At 38.7% G+C, this 19,333-nt stretch overlaps 2 protein-coding genes across 2 annotated transcripts in view; both read left to right on the top strand.

Annotated features, from left to right (window-relative positions):
• Nucleotides 1-1,233: 1,233 nt before the first annotated feature.
• LOC127528988 (centrosomal protein of 290 kDa-like) lies at nt 1,234-8,112 on the top strand. Its single transcript, XM_051931075.1, has 4 exons — nt 1,234-1,238; nt 1,350-1,500; nt 4,233-4,310; nt 8,035-8,112. Exons 1-4 carry the CDS (start codon nt 1,234-1,236, stop codon nt 8,110-8,112), a joined length of 312 nt encoding a protein of 103 aa, XP_051787035.1.
• A 10,369-nt stretch (nt 8,113-18,481) lies between these two features.
• The window catches only part of LOC114661842 (centrosomal protein of 290 kDa-like), a 101,796-nt gene continuing 100,944 nt past the window's right edge, over nt 18,482-19,333 (top strand). Inside the window, exon 1 of the mRNA XM_051931034.1 lies at nt 18,482-18,524. Within this exon, the coding sequence (XP_051786994.1) occupies nt 18,482-18,524 (43 nt within the window). The remainder of the gene's footprint in view (nt 18,525-19,333) is intronic.

Raw genomic sequence — 19,333 nt, 5'->3', positions numbered from 1 at the left:
AAAAATTATTAACTGCTGATGATGTAGATTATTTTGTCTATGCTGAAATTCCAAACAGAGAAACCTATCCTGAATTATGGTACAAAGTCATTAAACACATGTCTCACTGACCTCATTAAAAAGATTTAGCACATTGGGACTCGAAAGATTCCAAATATTGTTTTTACAGAAGTTCAGAAATAAAAGTGAAACTAATGAAATAGCAACAATTCAACGAAAAAATAAAATCTTAAAAGTATATCCAGAAAAACAAAAATGGGGATTGGCAAGCGAAGTGAGCAGGGGGTGAAGCCCCTTAGTGGTATTACAAAGACAAGACACCAAATGGACATTAATGTTGGCTACAATGTTCCACAAGCCTTTAGTCTGCTTGCATAGACCTGACTACCCATCTTCTTTCATTTCTTGAGTGCTCTTCTCTGTTCTTCTTTTTCTTGTAGATTTCATTTGGCTCTTCTTTATTTTTGTACATTTTATGTGTAACTAGCAGGAACTGAACTATAGTAAATACATAGAAATCAGTTGTATATATTCATATGAATCTAGGAAACTAGAAGTGAATATACAGCAGAGAGACCAAAATATGGTTTGCAATCAAAAAAAAGACATAGATAAGCAAGATTTTAACAAACTAGATTTGGAAGATATTTTTGTTTCTTTGTTGATACAGTGATCCAGATAAATGGAAATGTTATAATAATCTTAAGCAGACAGAGAAGTGGAACACTAAAAGTGACTTTTATTTGTTTAAGTGACTGTGATTTGTTTTTTTAATTATCCGGAGTGATATTGAGAGAGAAAAAAATACACGTGTTTGACTTTATAAACACTTGTGTACATTTGTTGAATGCTCTATGTAAATAGTATAGTATACAGCATATAAATTGTTTTTTTCTCCTATTAACAGATTTGCTGGGAATTACAAGTCCTTGTGTGTGTGTGTTATTTTACTCAAACTAAATATATTAGGGGCTTCTGGATAAAATAACATTAACATTGGACATTAAAAAGCACACCCTATAATTTAAAGGGGTGTTATATATGCATTGTATGCACTGTACTTCCACGTAAGTGCTCATTGGTTGTCAGTTCTCAGACACACAGGAGCTCCTCCCCTCAAATCTGTTTGAGTCTGTCATGGCTAGACCCAAAGCGCTATGACCAACTTGTTGGGGATGTCACACTGTATGATTATAACTCTGTGGAGTCATAAGCCACTGGAAAAGTTGAGTAATGCGGTGAGAGTTTTTATGCTTCAAGTAATCAAGTAATAAAGAACTAGTCAGGTGTCCATACTAGATGTGTTAAAAAATAAAATGTCTTCTTTAAATTTTCTTCCATTACTGCAGGCTGAAGCAGAATATTCCATTCATATGGTTACGCAAAACCAATATCAAAATGGCTCCTAAATTTGATTGGGATGAACTAATGCACACTGACCCAGAATTTCTACCTGGTCAAGAAGAGCTAGCGAGCAAACTGCTGGAATCTTTGTCAAAGGTAGTGTACAGATCTCTGCTCACCAATTTAGAAAGTCATAAAATTGTTCTAATTTTTCCCACTATGCTCACTTTATACATACTTGGTGTTTAACGATTGAGGAAAGCAAATGTTCAAGGACAGACAGTTAATGGAACTCACTACATACATGTTTCCAGTGTTGGTATTCCTTTTAACGTGTCACCTTCTTCATATGAACCTTTTTTATGTCATAGCTGGCTTGGTAAGTTGAAAGTCAAGAGTAATAGTGGGTATATACCTAAAAGAAAAAACCTATTAGGAAAACAGAGAAGGAGTGGAATTTACGAAAACTCATGACATCTAACATAAATAAAGTCAGTCAGTCAGTCTGTCTGTCTGTCTGTCTGTCTGTCTGTCTGTCTGTCTGTCTGTCTGTCTGTCTGTCTGTCTGTCTGTCTGTCTGTCTGTCTAAATGTTAAAGGTTTCCAGAGCTTATGAATGACTACTTTGTTCTGCATGGAGATTGCTCTCTCACACTATTTTTAAGACCTATGGTAGCCCTAGTTGGGAGTCACCTGATATAGAGGCAAATCCAGCAAAAGTTACTATTATGCCAATGAATTGAGGAGATGCACAGCCACTTCAAAAATTGACTACATTTTTAGAAAGACCAGAAAACACTTATCTGCTTTTGAATAAAATATCCTAAAATCTGCAGTAAAAGGATAATGAAAGGTAAAAAATGCTTTAAAAGTTTCTGGAAATTAAAAATAAAACATGATTCTAGATAGAACATCGCTGAAGGCATCATTAACAAGCATCTACTGTATAATAAAATACTAAAGTCTGTGTGTGTCCAGTCTCCCTGAGCAATCTGATTGGTCGGTTTGGCTTTGGTGACGAGATCAAAAGAGGAAGTGCAACTGTGAGACGTACAAGTAGGAGTAAAGGCACAGGAGGCACACTGACAGAGTCGTTTTTAAAGATGGCAAGTATAAAACCGGACAAGAGGTGAGAAAGGTGGCTCAAAAATAATGACAGAGTTTGAGATGCAGGCTTTATGGGAACACACGAGAGAGAGATTGAGAGAGAAAGCGCTGGTGATGAAATATTAGTAAAAGTGTAAGACGCACACTGACAGAATCACCTTCAAAGACTGAAAGGCCAAAACCATATAGAGGTGATAAAGGTGTCTTGAAAATAATCAGAGTTTGAAAACCAGTCTTTATGGAAAGGCACTTGAGAGAAAAAGCATCAGTGAATTGACACAAAAAAAAAACCAAAAAGGCATTGAAGGTACTTGTAGGGCAAGAGATAGCAAATATTTTTTAACTATTCTATTGCATGTCTTCGACAGGTGCCATGTCTAGTATAAATCTAAATGAAAAGTTGTATTTCAAAAGTAATTTGTAATTAAAACACGAAATCCTGCAGCCATGCACTGATTTTTAAACTAGTTCAGTGTTGTTTGTGTTGACTCCGTGAAAAACCCGAACTACCAAGAGGACTATTTCATTTATGTTAGGTAGAATGCCCAAAGGGGACTGGGCGGTCTCGTGGCCTGGAACCCCTACAGATTTTATTTTTTTCTCCAGCCTTCTGGAGTTTTTTTTTGTTTTTTCTGTCCACCCTGGCCATCGGACCTTACTCCTTTCTATGTTAATTAATGTTGTCTTATTTTAATTTCTTATTTTGTCTTTTATTTTTCTTCTCTTCATTATGTAAAGCACTTTGAGCTACTTTTTGTATGAAAATGTGCTATATAAATAAATGTTGTTGTTGTTGTTTTGGATTTGCTTTGCCTAAAAATTCAAGGCCTATCCCATACAATATGTTCTGGCTTAACCTCCCTGACAAGATGGCCATAACAGGCCAGTGGTGTAACCAGGATATGTGTGCTGCCAGGAATCCTGTTTTGGTGTTCCATTCAGGCAAACCTAAACAAAGCCCACCTACTCATTTATATGTTAGATTCCTTGGGCTGGCTTTGGGTTTGAAGCAGAAAACCTGCCTTGGAAAGGGTGCCAGCTCATTGCAGAGCGTACTTATTCACACTGGTCCAATTTAGTGTCACCAACTAATGAAATCTGCTTGTACTTAGTGCTACTGTCTTACAGATCTGTTGTCCTGGTTCTGATCCCAATTTTGTCATTATGAGGTTTGCACATTCTCCTTGTGTCTGTGTAAATTTTCCACTCACTTCCTCAGGTTAAGTTAACTTGCATCTCTAAGATGGCTAATGTTGAATTTAAGTGTTTTTTTTTCTGCTCTGTGCTTCTTGGATCGGCTCCAGTCACTAAAGGTGGAGTAAGTACAGTAGATGATGGAATATTATGGTAGATTTGTCTCTGAATGCCAGAAAATATTACTACATGTCTTTATAATACCAGAAGCAGCTCATTTTGTGGTTGATTGATGAAGGTGAATGACTGTCTGGGAACAACAACTCTGACGTTGTTTCAGTAACAACCGAAAACCAGCAACGTTCAGCAACTGATCTTTTCTAAGAGAAGTGTTATGTTTTCTATTTACATATCTTATTTATAGTTGTAATTAATTTAGACCATTTTGCAAAGCTTTGCTTTCAGTTTAACATTAAAGAGTCTATTTTGGTTAATCAGTGTCAAAAGAGACCTAAATAAATCCATTGTGAGTTTTGCATCCATAAAATGTGAAAACTTTGTAGGCTGTATATGAGAAATGCAACCTGGAAATTTTTAACTCGTTAATTTGAACTTGTTGTGTTCTGAGATCATTATTTTATTACATAGCTTGAAGATAATGAGCTGGCACAAGATGATCCTAATAAATTAATTCACCTTTTCAAGATCACAAGAACTCTATTGAAGGTATGTCTTTAATATTTTTCACTACTTCAAATATTCTTTTCTTGTTTTGCACTTTTATTTCTGCATACTATGCATCTTGTACATCTTTTGCAGTGATCTGTACTCACTCTTAAACTCAAGATGCTCATTAATGCTTCCGATATTTGTGGTCAGAGTTTCTCACTAACCACATATCCCTTTGCGTCTGATGTGCTTATGGAGCTGCTCTGTCCACCATCTTTTTCCAAACCTTCTAAAGGGAACAACAATATGTGACTCTTTCCCAGGGCCGGCCATTGCTATCAATTGACTGTGCACAAAAATGTCTAATACAACAAAAGACAGGATGACCACAGTAGAAATTAATGGACAAAGACGCCTGGTCCTGTGACAATTGACTTGTCACTGTGTCTTTGATGGAGACCCCAAAAATAAACTGGGGGAAAGCTTATGCCCAATGCACACAAATCACCCCAACTGGATGTCAAATTACATACCAATCAATATGAAGCAACAATGATACCCATGACCCACCTTTATTTATAATTATAAATATTATAAAGATGGATGACATGATGGATTCTAGTGTTTCCCTTCAGTTACCTGGATATCAGTTTGATTTCTAGTTTGATCATTTGGTTGAAATTTTAGGTGACTATCTGCAGTTTCTAGGGGTACTCATAAATCCGACATTTGTATTTAAATAGTTAACTGTGGACTCTAAATTGGTCCTGTTTGGGAATGATAGTGATATTCGATTGACTAGCATTCCATCCATAGAGAATTCAGAGAACAGCAACTTATCATCTCAAGCACATATCAGTTATTTAGTTTAAGGGTCGATTCACACTTGAGCTTCATAAATTTACAGTGTTTGTTTGGCGTTCTTCAAAAGTTTTAATGTTGTTTTGCCAGGTGTTTTTCAAGCGTTTGGAATTTCCAGAGTTCTCAAAGAGGCATTTTTCAGGTAAAATAAGAATGATATCATTGATCATGATATCATTGATATCATTTCCATTTTGTTGGTTGTGGGGTGTTGTAAAGTGATTGCTGTTTTTCCAGAACAACCTCTATTATCACAGCACTGAAGAGCAGGTGTCACCAGCATTGTGAGCACAAATATTACCATGTCTTGTGAAAGAATTCATTCCCCTTGGTGTTTGTCCTGTTTTGTCACATTACAACCTGGAATTAAAATGGATTTGGTAGGGGGGTTAGCGCCAAGGTTATTATAGTTTTGCCATTTTATATTAGGTTTTATTTCTATGTTCTTTCTGTCCTTACTTGGAAATTCAGTTTAGTTTTAATTTTCCTTCATCGTGTATTTTTAGTTTTAATTTAGTTTTTTATTTCACAAGGATATTTGTATTTTATTTTTATATCTATTAGTTTCAGTTTTAGTTTTAGTAATTATAGCATGGAGCTACTGTGGAGTTTAGTTTTGTGTCACAGTCAGGCAGAACTGTACACTTAAATGGGTTTGGATATAATATTTGTTTAATGTTAGTGGAAGCTTTTTACACTACATGGTTTACTATCTAGTTTTGTAATCAAAACCAGATACTAAATATGAAAAATTTTACACAATTTTATAGTTTTTAAAATATTTTCTATATCATTTGTGCTGAACAAATCTACACTGACTATTGGCACTTTTTATCTTTTCCTTTAATTGCCCAGAATGGGCCAATTTGTAATGAAATTTAGGTGAATTTTATGGTTTGAGTGGTTTTTACTCTAAATGTCTACAGCATACAACATACCCTACTGCAAAACAATGTGCTTATAATGAATGCCTTCAATATTGCATTAAAAAGTCTTGCATACTAGGCTTTGTTATTTTCTACCAGCCATATTGATCTCTGATTCCATCTCAGGCACATACAATTTATAGACAGAATTTTGCCACCTGCAGGGCTGCAAAGATATAAAAAATCAGAAAACAGATTCTACTGTGTTCTGAAAGGTGTGATCATGAAAATCATGGGGGCTTAGGAAGAACAGGGGTCTTAAGCTTGAATCAGTGTGCAGACTCCACATGGCTGTATTGAGGGAAACAAAGAAAAACAAGCAGGTAGTGTGAAGGTTAGGGGTGGTGAGACTTGAATAGTCAATTCAAGTGCAACATTTTGTAATTGTGTGAATCGGTCAGCTCGTAACAGCTAGTGAGGAAGTGGTTATCATGCACAATGGTAATCAACTGAAAAGTATTGAACAAACATGGGTGACAGGCGGCCGGGGGAACATCAATGGGATGCACTCTACGTTTCCCGGAATGCATGGTGGTAGCCCTCCTGGGTTACATTGGGGCCACAGATGTGGGACTTCAGGACTCAGACTTGTTGGGCTCCGTAGCAACCCCCTGGAGGAGGAGCTGCATGGCTTAACGAGCCTCTGTGGGCTGGAATGTAGCCTAATTAGGCCAATTACCACCTGTAGCACTTCCGGGAGGGCTACAAAAGAAGCCTGCAGACACTACTCTAGGGCCAGCATCAGGTAGAAGAGGACAAGGTTACTTGGGAGGAGTGGTGGTGCCAAGAAGGAAGAGAAAGTGCTTTTGTTACTTGTGTGCTTGGGACTGTGTATTGCCTGTGGGTCGCGAGAAAGACGTGCGCCCACAGGTGAAGAAAAATAAAAGTTCTTGGTGTTTTACACATGCCTCAGTGTGAGTCTGTGTCAGGTCGGGTGCTATACAGCGTCCATATCACACATAATATCCATATACTGTAGATTTAATCCTGCATAGACTGAGGGATAAATTTAATTTGCCCAGTTTAGGGTCATTCAGAGCCAGTGATCATCACAGCAGCACTAGGTATATGGGAAGAGGTACACATGGTGCACAGTGCTGGTCATTTTCAAAGCTCAGTCTCACAGGCAAGCAAAAAAGAGTGGGCTATGCGCAATCTAGTAACAGAAACCTATTAATAAAGTGTGTCGTTTTAATCCAGTCATTTGCTAATGATATTTTTAAAACAGTTGCAATATGGTGGTGTAGCAGCCAGTGCTCACCTGGGGGCTTTGGATTGCGGATGGATGTTATTTACTACATGATGGACTAAACATATTTTATTAATTGAGAAGTTTCCCTGACCCATTTTAAGTTTTCGGTGTCAAAACCAAATAAAAATACTAAGTTCAACATGCTCAATAATACCGACCAATCCAGAAATGCACAGGCACATACATGTGGCGCTATGAGGAAGAAGTCTGCACTACCACTCTGCCAATTTGTTATACCATCGGTACTAAACTTTTAACTTGTTTAAAACTAAATGTATACCTATAACATTTGAATACACTTCACTTGATTGCAAGTTATGTACCTTAATCTGCCAACAACATTTTTCTTGTTTTTAGTTTCAATGAGCTGCTTCATCATCCAAGAAGAGATATTGACTTCCTGTAAAAACTTTTTTGCTAGCATTTTATGAGCATGACAAGTGACTATTTTTAATAGAGCTAGTGTTTGGCCAAAAACACTTGAAAACTGCTTCATGTAGGAGTTTTCTGAATCACTCACTGCTAAAATGTATAGATGTGTATAATGTCATGGCAAATACCTTGGCAAGTTTTTTAGGAGTGTTCTGGTCTAGTGCTTAAATGCTACAAAACACTTAAGTGAGAATGGACCCTAAGACTTTGTTCTGTCTGATTTAGTCAAGCTGCCTCTTGTGTAGCGATAGCCTGTAAAATAATGAGAATTGAACAATATGATCACAGAATTTTATTTTTATTTTCAAAGATGAAAACTCAAGAAGTGGATCTAGCAATGGAGGAGTTAGAAAAAGCAGGTGAAGAGCAAGCAAAAACAGGTAATTAGGAGAAGACCACGCACATATGCTGATGCTCCATTATGCTCTGTTGTGTCCTCCCAAGGCTAGGTAATCTTGCCACTGGATCCTTTTTTCTGTATTAATTACTTTATAGACAAACGTGTATAATCAGAAAGATTCACTGGGATATGTTTATAACAGGCAATGTGGCATAATGGTTAAGGTTTTGGATTTTCAAAGCCTGAGGTTGTGGGTTTAAATCCCACTGCTAACACCATGTGACAATGAGGAAGTCACATCATCTGCTTGTACTCCAATTTGAAAAACAAAAAAAGGGATGCAACCATTAAATTGCAAATGCAGTAAGTCAGCTTAGATAAAGGGTGTCAGCCAAATGATTTTTGAAGTTTCTGTGTTTTCACTGGGAAAAATATACAAAGTAACGCCTTCCATAACTGTAAAAGAACGAATTGCTATACTTTCGGTATGTGACCTACACCTGCTGGACATTTTGTTCAAATAGACTTGGAGAAGAAGTAGCTTATAGTCTTGCATAATAGCTTCAGTTACTTGTTTTCAGATCTCAGCCAGAAAGTGGAGACTTTGCCACAGCTGCCTCTAAGATCCATTGTCTCAGACTTAAATCCCGGCCTGGCCATTGTCTGTGTGGGTTTATAAGCACAAACTGAAGCAGGTGATTGATAAGAGGTGACAGGACCAGGAAACTGGTTAGTTTAAGATTTTTCATGGATGTAAGAAGGGTTTTCTTCACACAAAGAACCACAGACACATGACATAAATTACCAAGTAGTGTGGTAGACAGTAGAACTTTAGAAATCTTCAAATCTCGACTTGTTAGTTTGGACAATCAAGGTGAATAGGATGGACACAAGTCTTGGGCTGAATGGCCTGTGCCCAACATTACTATTGTTCTAAAGTACTAAAACCAGCTCCTTTCTTCCCTCTTCCCTAGTTGTTGTTCTTCTTTGCAGAGATCTGAATTTGGTTGATTTCACAAAATGCTGTACAGTATATTAACCAAATTAAGTTAGATTGGTTTGTGGTGCTTAAACTGTCTCAGTATGAATGAATCTGCCCTGAGATTTACTTGCTACGCGTCCTTGACTGGTCCCTGCCCCTCACCCAGTGTTGTATTAATAGACCCCAGGCCCCCCTTGATCTAGAGTGGATTAAAAAGGTCTGAAGATAAAACGTCAAAATAAAGGTTGGGTATATAACCATTTTATTACTTGCTGTAGGTGTTGGGAATGCACCAAATATGATAATTTATAATATATTCCCATTACTCAATACCTAGGTGAGCACAGTTTTTTTTTTTTTTTTTTCAGAAAACTATTTCAAAACAAAAGTTATGAAACTTGAAAAGGATCTTGAGGTAAGTCATTACATATTTATGTTATGAATACAAATGTATATCATAAAGTTGGCAAACGCAGATACTGTTCATTATAGGAAATAGCAAAATTAGCTGTAATAGCAACAGCCATGCTACACAGAGGATGGAATAATGAGTATCACTCTGTGGAGTTTACCTTTTAGGCCATTATAGGTTTATAGGTTCATTATTGTCTCACATACAGAGTACTGTAACAATTTTCTTTTCATGTGTTGAACAACCTGTAATGTTGTGACATTATTAATGAGTGAACCCGAAATGTAGCACCCACATAAAGCTGTCATGCTGCCTTGCTAGCTATGAGATCAGTTCCAACAGACCCACTTGCTGGTGTAATTCATAAACCACATGCCGTTCTGTATTAATAACACTGTCTACTGTGGAAATTAACTGGAAATGGTAAACCTGGAAAGATGAAATGGCTACGCACTTTCATAAACAGTAATTTATCATCTAGTGCACATAGTTACAGGCATGAAGAGACAGAATACTAAAGATGAGCAGACTTCCTGTGAATGCTGTTGTAGTGTTCCCTCATATACTATCTATCCCATCCTCTAAAGTTGACCATTCTGGTTTCTCTTCCATATGCAGCTCTGTAGTGGCAAATAATTTGTTGTACAACGCGTACAATAGAACTAAATTAATCTGGATTTTTGGTTAATCTACACTGGATTGTCCATCGTTGGAAATATTCTATTGAGAAAAAAATATATGGAAGGAATTATAAAAAAATAACTGACCTATGCATGGTTTTCTGCAAATTGTACGATACATTTACTAGCATGAGCTTGCCTAGATAAGTTCCTGTTGAAAACGTCATTGTAAACAGGAAGAACTGGGTGAGATAAAGGGGCTACAACTACTGCATGTATATTAAGCAGTAACTGCCCACTGCCCAGGATTAGAGCACCTGTGGTATTGTGGTGTAGCATGTGATGGTGAGGAGAATGCATCGTGCCTTCTTGGAAAGGAGTCACTCGCTAGCCCCTCTTCTCTGTTACATCATCATGAGTCACTCAGCTATTGTATCCAGTTGACAGCTGCTGCTACTAGCATTGTCCAAGTGTACACCTTACCTCAGTTCTTTACGTCTGCTGCATTGTTTTGTTTTTACTCATGTTTTTATTTTTTATGGTTTGGATTAATTCAAATAGATTCAATTAAGGTAATTTTTTATATCACTTTTCACTGAGTGCAGTTGCAGAGCATTGTGACACGTTTTCAGGTAAAATGCAAAAAAAAAAAAAAAAATCTTACATACTATAGGCAGGAACTAATGACAGAATGAATCATGTGACCTGCAGTTGGCATAACCCCGCCTTTTTTTTAGCTTGCTTGTAGTACTAGTCTTAAGGTTAGTGTTTAGGATTTATAGGTTTAAGGTTCTGTTATGAGGGTCATTGTTGCATTCTTTTAAATTTGCTTTTGGAGTTTATTGTTTATTGTTTGAATTTACTTTTTTTTTTTTTTAGCATTTTTGTTTTTCTGTTTAGGATTTGCTTCTTTCAAGTCCCCCTATTTCCCACTAGTTCTATATTTTTGTTTATTACAGAAAGTGTATTTGAATTATTTGTTTAAATATAGTTGTCCTCTATGTTCAAACCAAAAACGGAAATTGAGGACTGATTTGTGTAAACCTTTTCCAATTTATGAATTTTCTTAATAATTTGAAACATATTTCTTCATAGTTCTGGAATCTTGGCTGGAACATGAAACAGAAAGTGATAATTGCTGCTGTCCTCACACTGTACAGTATGTTTGTATTGATGTTTTATTTGTATAAACATCATCAAATCAATAGGCATTGTTGTGGTAATAAAGTATTTATTGAAGAGCTACATGATACAAACAAATGTCTTTGGACTGCAGCCATGGAAGAAACTACAATGCCATAGTAAATGCTCTAACAATTCCTATTTACTTGCTGTGTTTGATTCATCACTCAGCTGAGATCGACAGTTTTTAAGATGCGATTTTCAACTACATTGCATAGCAATTAATTTCACGAGTCTCCAGTTTTCTACGTGAAAATATATTTTCTAACTTTTATGAAATTTAGGCCACCTCTTAATGTCTTTTGTTCAAACTAACTCTAGTAAAGTAAACATTGATTTTAGAATTAAGTTTATATGATGTTCTATTTTAATGACGAAATAAATTACGAGATTAAAGTGGACATAGACCTTTTTTTTTTCCTCACTGTGTCCCTAATACGCTTCCATATGACACTCAGACATTCACCTTTTCATGTCGACTTTAAAATATGACCACTTCTTTGTTATTCCGAGCACTGTGTGACTTTCTGAACTTGAACTTTTGAGGGCCACTCCATCAATTTCATTTTTTTGTTCATACCACTGCTTAAACCTCCTAACTGTATGTTTTTTCTGGCCTCCACTTCACTAAGTAGGACCTCCACTCTGCATTCGGTGAAATTCTTCCTTTTTACAGATGCTTTTACCATTGTCTTTTAACAAAACACTGAATGGAAGGGACTATTTATATTAATCTGCATATTCACATAGTTGAAATTCTGTGAGGAGTTGGGGTGGAGCTGTAGGTGCATGCATGTCCATTTAAATTCACATTGATTGGGTATTAAAAAGGGGAAGTGCATGGGACTTTGCTTATGCACAGTTTTATGATTCTGAATTTTTTTGTTTATACGCACATTTCTGTTTTTGTCCGTATGTCTTGTTTTACTGTGACTTTGATGCATGGCGTTATACATGAGGCTCAAGGTCTTACAAATGCATTGTAGCATCTCACCATGCACCATACGATCCACCATTCTATTAACATGCTTAACTGCTTTTGTGCAGTGTTGGGTTATGGACTGTAATGAATCTGCTCTATGAATTTGTTACTCTAGACCTACTATTGTATGACTCTAACAGACACTATAAGTTTAAGGTTCATAACTTAAGAGAAAGCAAATTTGTGAGTTCTATATATTTGACTAAAGTAAGTTCCTAATGAATCATTGCATCAGGTCAAAAGTAATCAGATTGAAAATAAAATGGATCATCTTCCATCCAGGAAAATCTTTAAGAAGTTAACATTTCATAGATAAGATAAACAGGAAACATCCCAGAGTTATCTATTTAAAACAGTCCAAAGACATGCTGGTTAGGTGCATTGGCGATCATAAATTGTCCCTAGTGTGTGCTTGGTGTGTGGGTGTGTGTGTGGCCTGCGGTGGGCTTGTACCCTGCCCATGATTTGTTCCTGCCTTATGCCCTGTGTTGGCTGGGTTTGGCTCCAGCAGACCCCCGTGACCCTGTGTTAGGATATAGCAGGTTGGAGAATGACTGACTGACTTTTCACAAATACCAAAATGTCGGAGAAGCCAGTCCGAAAAAGGATTGTTGGTGCAGATACGTAGCTCAGGACAGGAGTGAGGTTCTAAGGTGGATGGCCCCAGAATTTCCATAAAACAGTTGGGGTAAACTCAGTGGTGGTCATAGTCTGAGTCTAAAAAGTCACTCAATCCCACCAGTATCTGGAAATGTTTATGTTTTCAGAGGCTAAACTGGTAGGAGGAACATAGACTGGAATCTGTGGACAAAAAGTACCGGAAGGTGAGAATAGGGAATGATACTGTGGTGATTTAATTGTGCTAGGTGCCTCCCTAATTAGAAATGGTTCCAAGACTTGTTAGTCAGGCCATAGAAGTTCTTCGGCTTGTTACTTTTAAGATTTCCCTGCATCTTTACCTCCCTTGTGCTATTTTTTTTTTTTTTTAAATAAAACACTTTTATTTTTATTACTTCTGTACTCTTGATGCCCATTCTATGTTCGCGAATGACTCAATAATATTCTCTTGCTTTAGGATGGTGGTGATGAATTACCTTTACCTTCTTCTTCTTTCGGCTGCTCCTGTTAGGGGTCGCCACAGCGGATCATCTTCTTCCATATCTTTCTGTCCTCTGCTTGTTCTGTTACACCCATCACCTGCATGTCCTCTCTCATCACATCCATAAACCTTCTCTTAGGCCTTCCTCTTTTTCTCTTGTGTGGCAGGTCTATTCTTAGCATCCTTCTCCTAATATACTCAACATCTCTCCTCTGCACATGTCCAAACCAGCGCAATCTCGCCTCTCTGACTTTGTCTCCCAACCGTCCAACTTGAGCTGACCCTCTAATGTACTCATTTCTAATCCTATCCATCCTCGTCACACCCAGTGCAAATCTTAAAATCTTTAACTCTGCTACCTCCAGCTCTGTCTCCTGCTTTCTGGTCAGTGCCATCGTCTCCAACCTATATTACATAGCTGGTCTCACTATCGTCCTGTAGACCTTCCCTTTCACTCTTGCTGATATCTGACTGTCATAAATCACTCCTAACACTCTTCTCTGTCCATTCCACCCTGCCTGCACACTCTTTTTCACCTCTCTTCCACAATCCCCATTACTCTGTACTATTGGTTCCAAGTATTTAAACTCCTCCACCTTTGCCAACTCTACTTCTTGCATCCTCACCATTCCACTGATCTCCCTCTCATTTACACACATGTATTCTGTCTTGTTCCTACTGACCATCATTCCTCTCCTCTCTAGAGCATATCTCCACTTTCCCCAGGGTCTCCTCAACCTGCTTCCTACTATCTCTACAGATCACAATGTCAGCAAACATCATAGTCCACGGGGACTTCTGTTTAATCTCATCCGTCAACCTGTCCATCACCATTGCAAATAAGAAAAGGCTCAGAGCCGATCCCTGATGTAATCCCACCTCCACCTTGAATGCATCCGTCACTCCTACCGCAGACCTCACCACAGTCACACTTCCTCGTACATATCCTGCAAAACTCTTACATACTTCTCTGCAACTCCCGACTTCCTCATACAATACCACAACTCCTCTCGAGGCACCCTGTCATATGCTTTCTCCAGGTCCACAAAGACGCAATGCAACTCCTTCTGGCCTTCTCTAAACTTCTCCATCAACACCCTCAGAGCAAACATTGCATCTGTGGTGCTCTTTCTTGGCATCTTAACCTAGCTTCCACTACTCTTTCCCATAATTTCATGCTGTGGCTCATCAATTTTATCCCCCTGTAGTTACTACAGTCCTGCACATCACCCTTATTCTTAAATATCGGCACCAGTACACTTCTTCTCCACTCCTCAGGCATCCTTTCACTTTCCAAGATTCTGTTAAACAATCTGGTTAAAAACTCCACTGCCATCTCTCCTAAACACCTCCATGCTTCCACAGGTATGTCATCTGGACCAACAACTTTTCCATTCTTCATCCTATTCATAGCTGTCCTTACTTCCTTCTTGCTAATCCAACCTCTTCTCTCTCTCTTTCTCTTCATTCATCAGCCTCTCAAAGTACTCTTTCAATCTGCTCAACACACTCTTTTTGCTTATGAGTACGTTTCCATCTTTATCCTTTGTTACCCTAACCTGCTGCACATCTTTCCCAGCTCAGTCCCTCTGTCTAGCCAATCGGTACAGGTCCTTTACTCCCTCTTTAGTGTCCAACCTCTCATACAACTCATCATACGCCTTTTCTTTAGCCTTCGCCACCTCTCTCTTCACCTTGCACCTTATTACCTTGTACTCTTGTCTACTTTTTGCATCTCTCTGACTATCCCACTTCTTCTTTGCCATCATCTTCCTCTGTATACTCTCCTGTACTACCCCATTCCACCACCAGGTTTCCTTTTCCTCCTTCCTCTGTCCAGATGTCACACCATGCACCCTTCTTGCTGTCACCCTTACTACATCTGCTGTAGTTTCCCAGCTGTCTGGTAACTCTTCACTGCCACTCAGTGCCTGTCTCACATCCTCCCTAAACTCAACCTTGCAGTCTTCCTTTTTCAACTTTCACCATTTGATCCTTGGCTCTGCCCTCACTCTGTTCCTCTTCTTGGTCTCCAACGTCATCCTACAGACCACCATCCTAGGCTGCTTAACTACACTTTCCCCTGCCAACACTTTGCAGTCTTCAATCTCCTTCAGATTGACTCTTCTTCATAGGATGTAATCTACCTGTGTGCACCTTCCTTCACTCTTGTATGTAACCCTATGTTCCTCCCTCTTCTTAAAATACGTATTCACCACAGCCATGTCCATCCTTTTGGAAAAATCCACTATCATCTAACCTTCTTCATTCCTCTCCTTGACACCATACCTACCCATCACCTCCTTGTCTCCTCTGTTCCCTTCACCAACATGTCCATTGAAATCCGCTCCAATCACCACTTTCTGTCCCTTTGGTACACTTTTCATCACTTCATCCAACTCACTCCAAAAATCTTCTTTCTCATCCATTGCACACCCAACTTGCGGGGTATAAGCACTAACATCACACCTCCAATTTCCAGCTTCATAATCATTACTCTGTCTGACACTCTTCACCTCCAAAACACTCTTGACGTACTGTTCCTTCAGAATAACCCCAACTCCATTTCTCCTCCTATCCACACCATGATAGACCAATTTGAATCCATCTCCGATCCACCTGGCCTTACTCCCCTTCCATTTAGTCTCTTGCACACACAATATATCAACCTTCCTTCTCTCCATCATATCTGCTAACTCTCTCCCCTTACCAGTCATACTACCAACATTCAAAGTTCCTACCCACAGTTCGACTCTCTTTACCTTCCTCCTCTCCTCCTGCCTCTGGACACGTCTCCCCCCCTTCTTCTCCTTCTTCTTCTTCTTCTTTGGCCAACAATAGCCCAATTTCCGCCACCATCCTGTTGGCTAACAGTACTGGTGGCGGTCGTTGTTAATCCAGGGCTCGACTGATCCGGTATGGAAATTTGTATTGTTGTCCGCATATTGATTTGGCAAAATTCTACATGCCCTTCTGACGTAACCCTCCCCATTTATCCGGGCTTGGGACCAGCATGAAGAAACACACTGGTTTGTGCATCCCCTGTGGCTGGGTTGATGAATTACTTTTACTAAGGTTTGATAATCAGAAAATATTCACTATGTCACCATTAAAAACTATAAATCAATTTATCTGGAACAATCTATATTTTCTTATGCCGTCATAAAGGTTTAGCACATGTGGCACGCAGCTGGGGACCAAGCCCAGCCGGGACGCCCAGGAAGAGTGGAGGAGGGCTTGCGCCTCCTCCAGACCACGATGGCTTGACTGCCCTGGTTGTTTTGGGGGCCACGGGTACAGAGCTTGGAAGCTCAGCCCTGTAAGGACCCACGGTCACCATCAGGGGGCGCCCCCATGCCTTAAGGTTTCTGGACCCCAGTACTTCCGCCACACCCGGAAGTGCTGGGGGGAAGATGAGTGGGGACACCCGAAGTGCTTCCGGGTACGCAGCCGGCACTTCCACCACACTGGGGCGTGTTCGTGGGAGATTACCGGAACACACCTGGAGCACATCCGGGTGCTAATAAAAGGGGCCGCCTCCCTTCACAAGGAAGCTGGAGATGGGAGAGCAGTTGGACAAGGTCTCAGGAGGAGACACGGAGGCGGCCTGAAGAGTGAGGCATAGTGGTTGGCCTGGACTTTTGGGAGTCTGTGGGTTGTGGTGCACTTGAACTTTGCAAACAGAACTTGTAAATAAATGTGTGTTGGGTACAAAATGATGTCTACCTGTCTGTGTCCGGGCTGTTCCCCACACACACTATGCCAGTAATGAATCAATAAAATGATATGCATTCCTTAACGTACTTTGTTTTATTCTACTTCTCTGGTGTGATTAAGAATTATTTTGTCTAAACAAAAAAACAAACAAATTTTCTCTACATTATGTTGTTACTGTTGATGAACTTGATATTTACATCCAAATCCTCTGCTTGGTTGAACTTTCCATCATTTATATGTAATTAACACTTTAGATTGTAGTCCTTAAACCTGTTGGCAGTATATTTATTATACAATTTGTTTCATTTAACAGGCATCCAAAATGGTCACCGGTGGACGAGACATATGCTTTCTGCGAAATGAAATTCGTCAGCAAGAATACCTAATAAAATGCAAAGACAAGAAGCTAGCTGAACTTGAGAAGGAGATTAACAAGGAGAAGAAGAGTATTGAAATTGTATGCTTATAAGGTTTTATAACAAATTTAAGAGATTTTAACAAATAATCAGCATGTTTGTGATAGTAAAAATTACAGAAACAAACAGACGTTTCTTGAGTGCTCTATAAAGGAAATGAAATATTATTTCATATTAGTACTCTTTATTCCCTTCTCATATATGTAAATATTAATTGTATTGTTTTTACATTATTAGTTATTGCTTCGAGCAGAAGAAGCAGAAGTTGAAAACAGCAAACTAAAGCGAGAGGTTTGTATAATTTGTGTTTGTACTTGGATGGTTAAATACAGTTTTCATTTTGTCTTCTTCGTGGATTGTATTTTTTTTTTTAATTGTCACAGAAAATAGCATGAGGGGCAGACAGCATTTTCAAATCACTTTACCTTTCTGTTTGATTCTTATAACTTGTATTATTTGCATAAGATCATCATAGCAAAAAAAATCCTTGCAGAATTTGTCATAGTATGATTACTGGATGCCTCATTTATGGGCTGCGTGTTCCAGTGTCCTCTTACACTGCAAGAAAGTGAAATACTCCCTCCCCCCCAAGGATCCAGTCAAATTAGATAATGTCAGGTTGAATTACAAGTTATAATCTGTCTCAAAATAAAAGGACAAATGCACACTTGCTATGTCCTCCATAATCTCAAACCCCTTTATAGGATTATTTATATCCCACAATGTTTTACATTTAATTAAAATGGCCCTTACAACGCTGTAAGCTTTGAAAATGCAACACTTTATAAAGATGTCATAAATGTCATGCACATACAGTGCCCTCCATAATGTTTGGCATAAAAACACATTTTCCCTGATTTACACCTCTGCTCCACAGGTTAAAATTGCATATCAGACAGTTTGATTAAATTGCACATATTTGCATACATTTCACTCACACCATGTAGAAAAATGAAAATAAAATGACAGCACTTTTTCTAAATGGTCCCCCATTTCAGGGCGCCATAATGTTTGGGAGAGTTGGCATCACATGTGTTTGTGATTACTCAGGTGGGTTTCATTGCTTTATTAGTGCAGGCATTAGATACCTAGGCTTGCCTTCTTACCCTTGAGCCTGTAGTTGCCTTTGATCAACATGAGGATATGAACTGTGCCAGTGAAAGTCAAAGAAGCCATTATCAGGCAGAAAACCAAGAATAAAGCTATTAGAGACATCAGTAAAACCTTGGGATTACCTAAATCAATTGTTTGGAATATCATTAAGAAGAAAGAATGCACTGGTGAGCTCAGTAATCGCAAAGGAATTTAGAGGCCAAGGAAGACCTTCGCTACTGATGACAGAAGAATCTTCACCATGAAAAAGAACAAACCCCAGATGCCTATCTGACAGACCAGAAACAGTCTTCATGAGGCAGATGTGGACATGTCAGAGACTACTATCTGCAGAAGACTACATGAACAGAAATAAAGAAGCCAAACGTCAAGATGCAAACCACTAGTTAGCCACAAAAAATACTTAAAAGAGCCTGCAGAATTCTGGAAATATGTCAAAAAGGTTGTTTGTGGATAAACAAGACAAAGGTGAACCTGTGTCAGAGTAATGACCCTTCTTCATAATGTAAGAGCAGGTGTTGAGAGTCCGCTACTCTCCTTACCAGAATTCAGCGTTTGGTTCTTCTTGGCTTGCAGGTGACCTCGGTAGCATAGCAGACTGAGTCCTCGATGTGTGGAAAGGTACACAGAGATGGTCAACCCAGTTTATGGACTATTTGCCAATTGTATTTTTATTTCTTTTATAACACAATGGTGGAGATACAGCACTGAGCTACCCAAGACCACTTCTTTTTTCTTCTTCTCTA

Source organism: Erpetoichthys calabaricus, chromosome 1, assembly GCF_900747795.2.
Source record: "Erpetoichthys calabaricus chromosome 1, fErpCal1.3, whole genome shotgun sequence".
Classification (NCBI taxonomy): domain Eukaryota; kingdom Metazoa; phylum Chordata; class Cladistia; order Polypteriformes; family Polypteridae; genus Erpetoichthys; species Erpetoichthys calabaricus.
The sequence above is the reverse complement of the archived record's forward strand: the minus strand, read 5'-3'. Positions and strand labels throughout refer to the sequence as shown.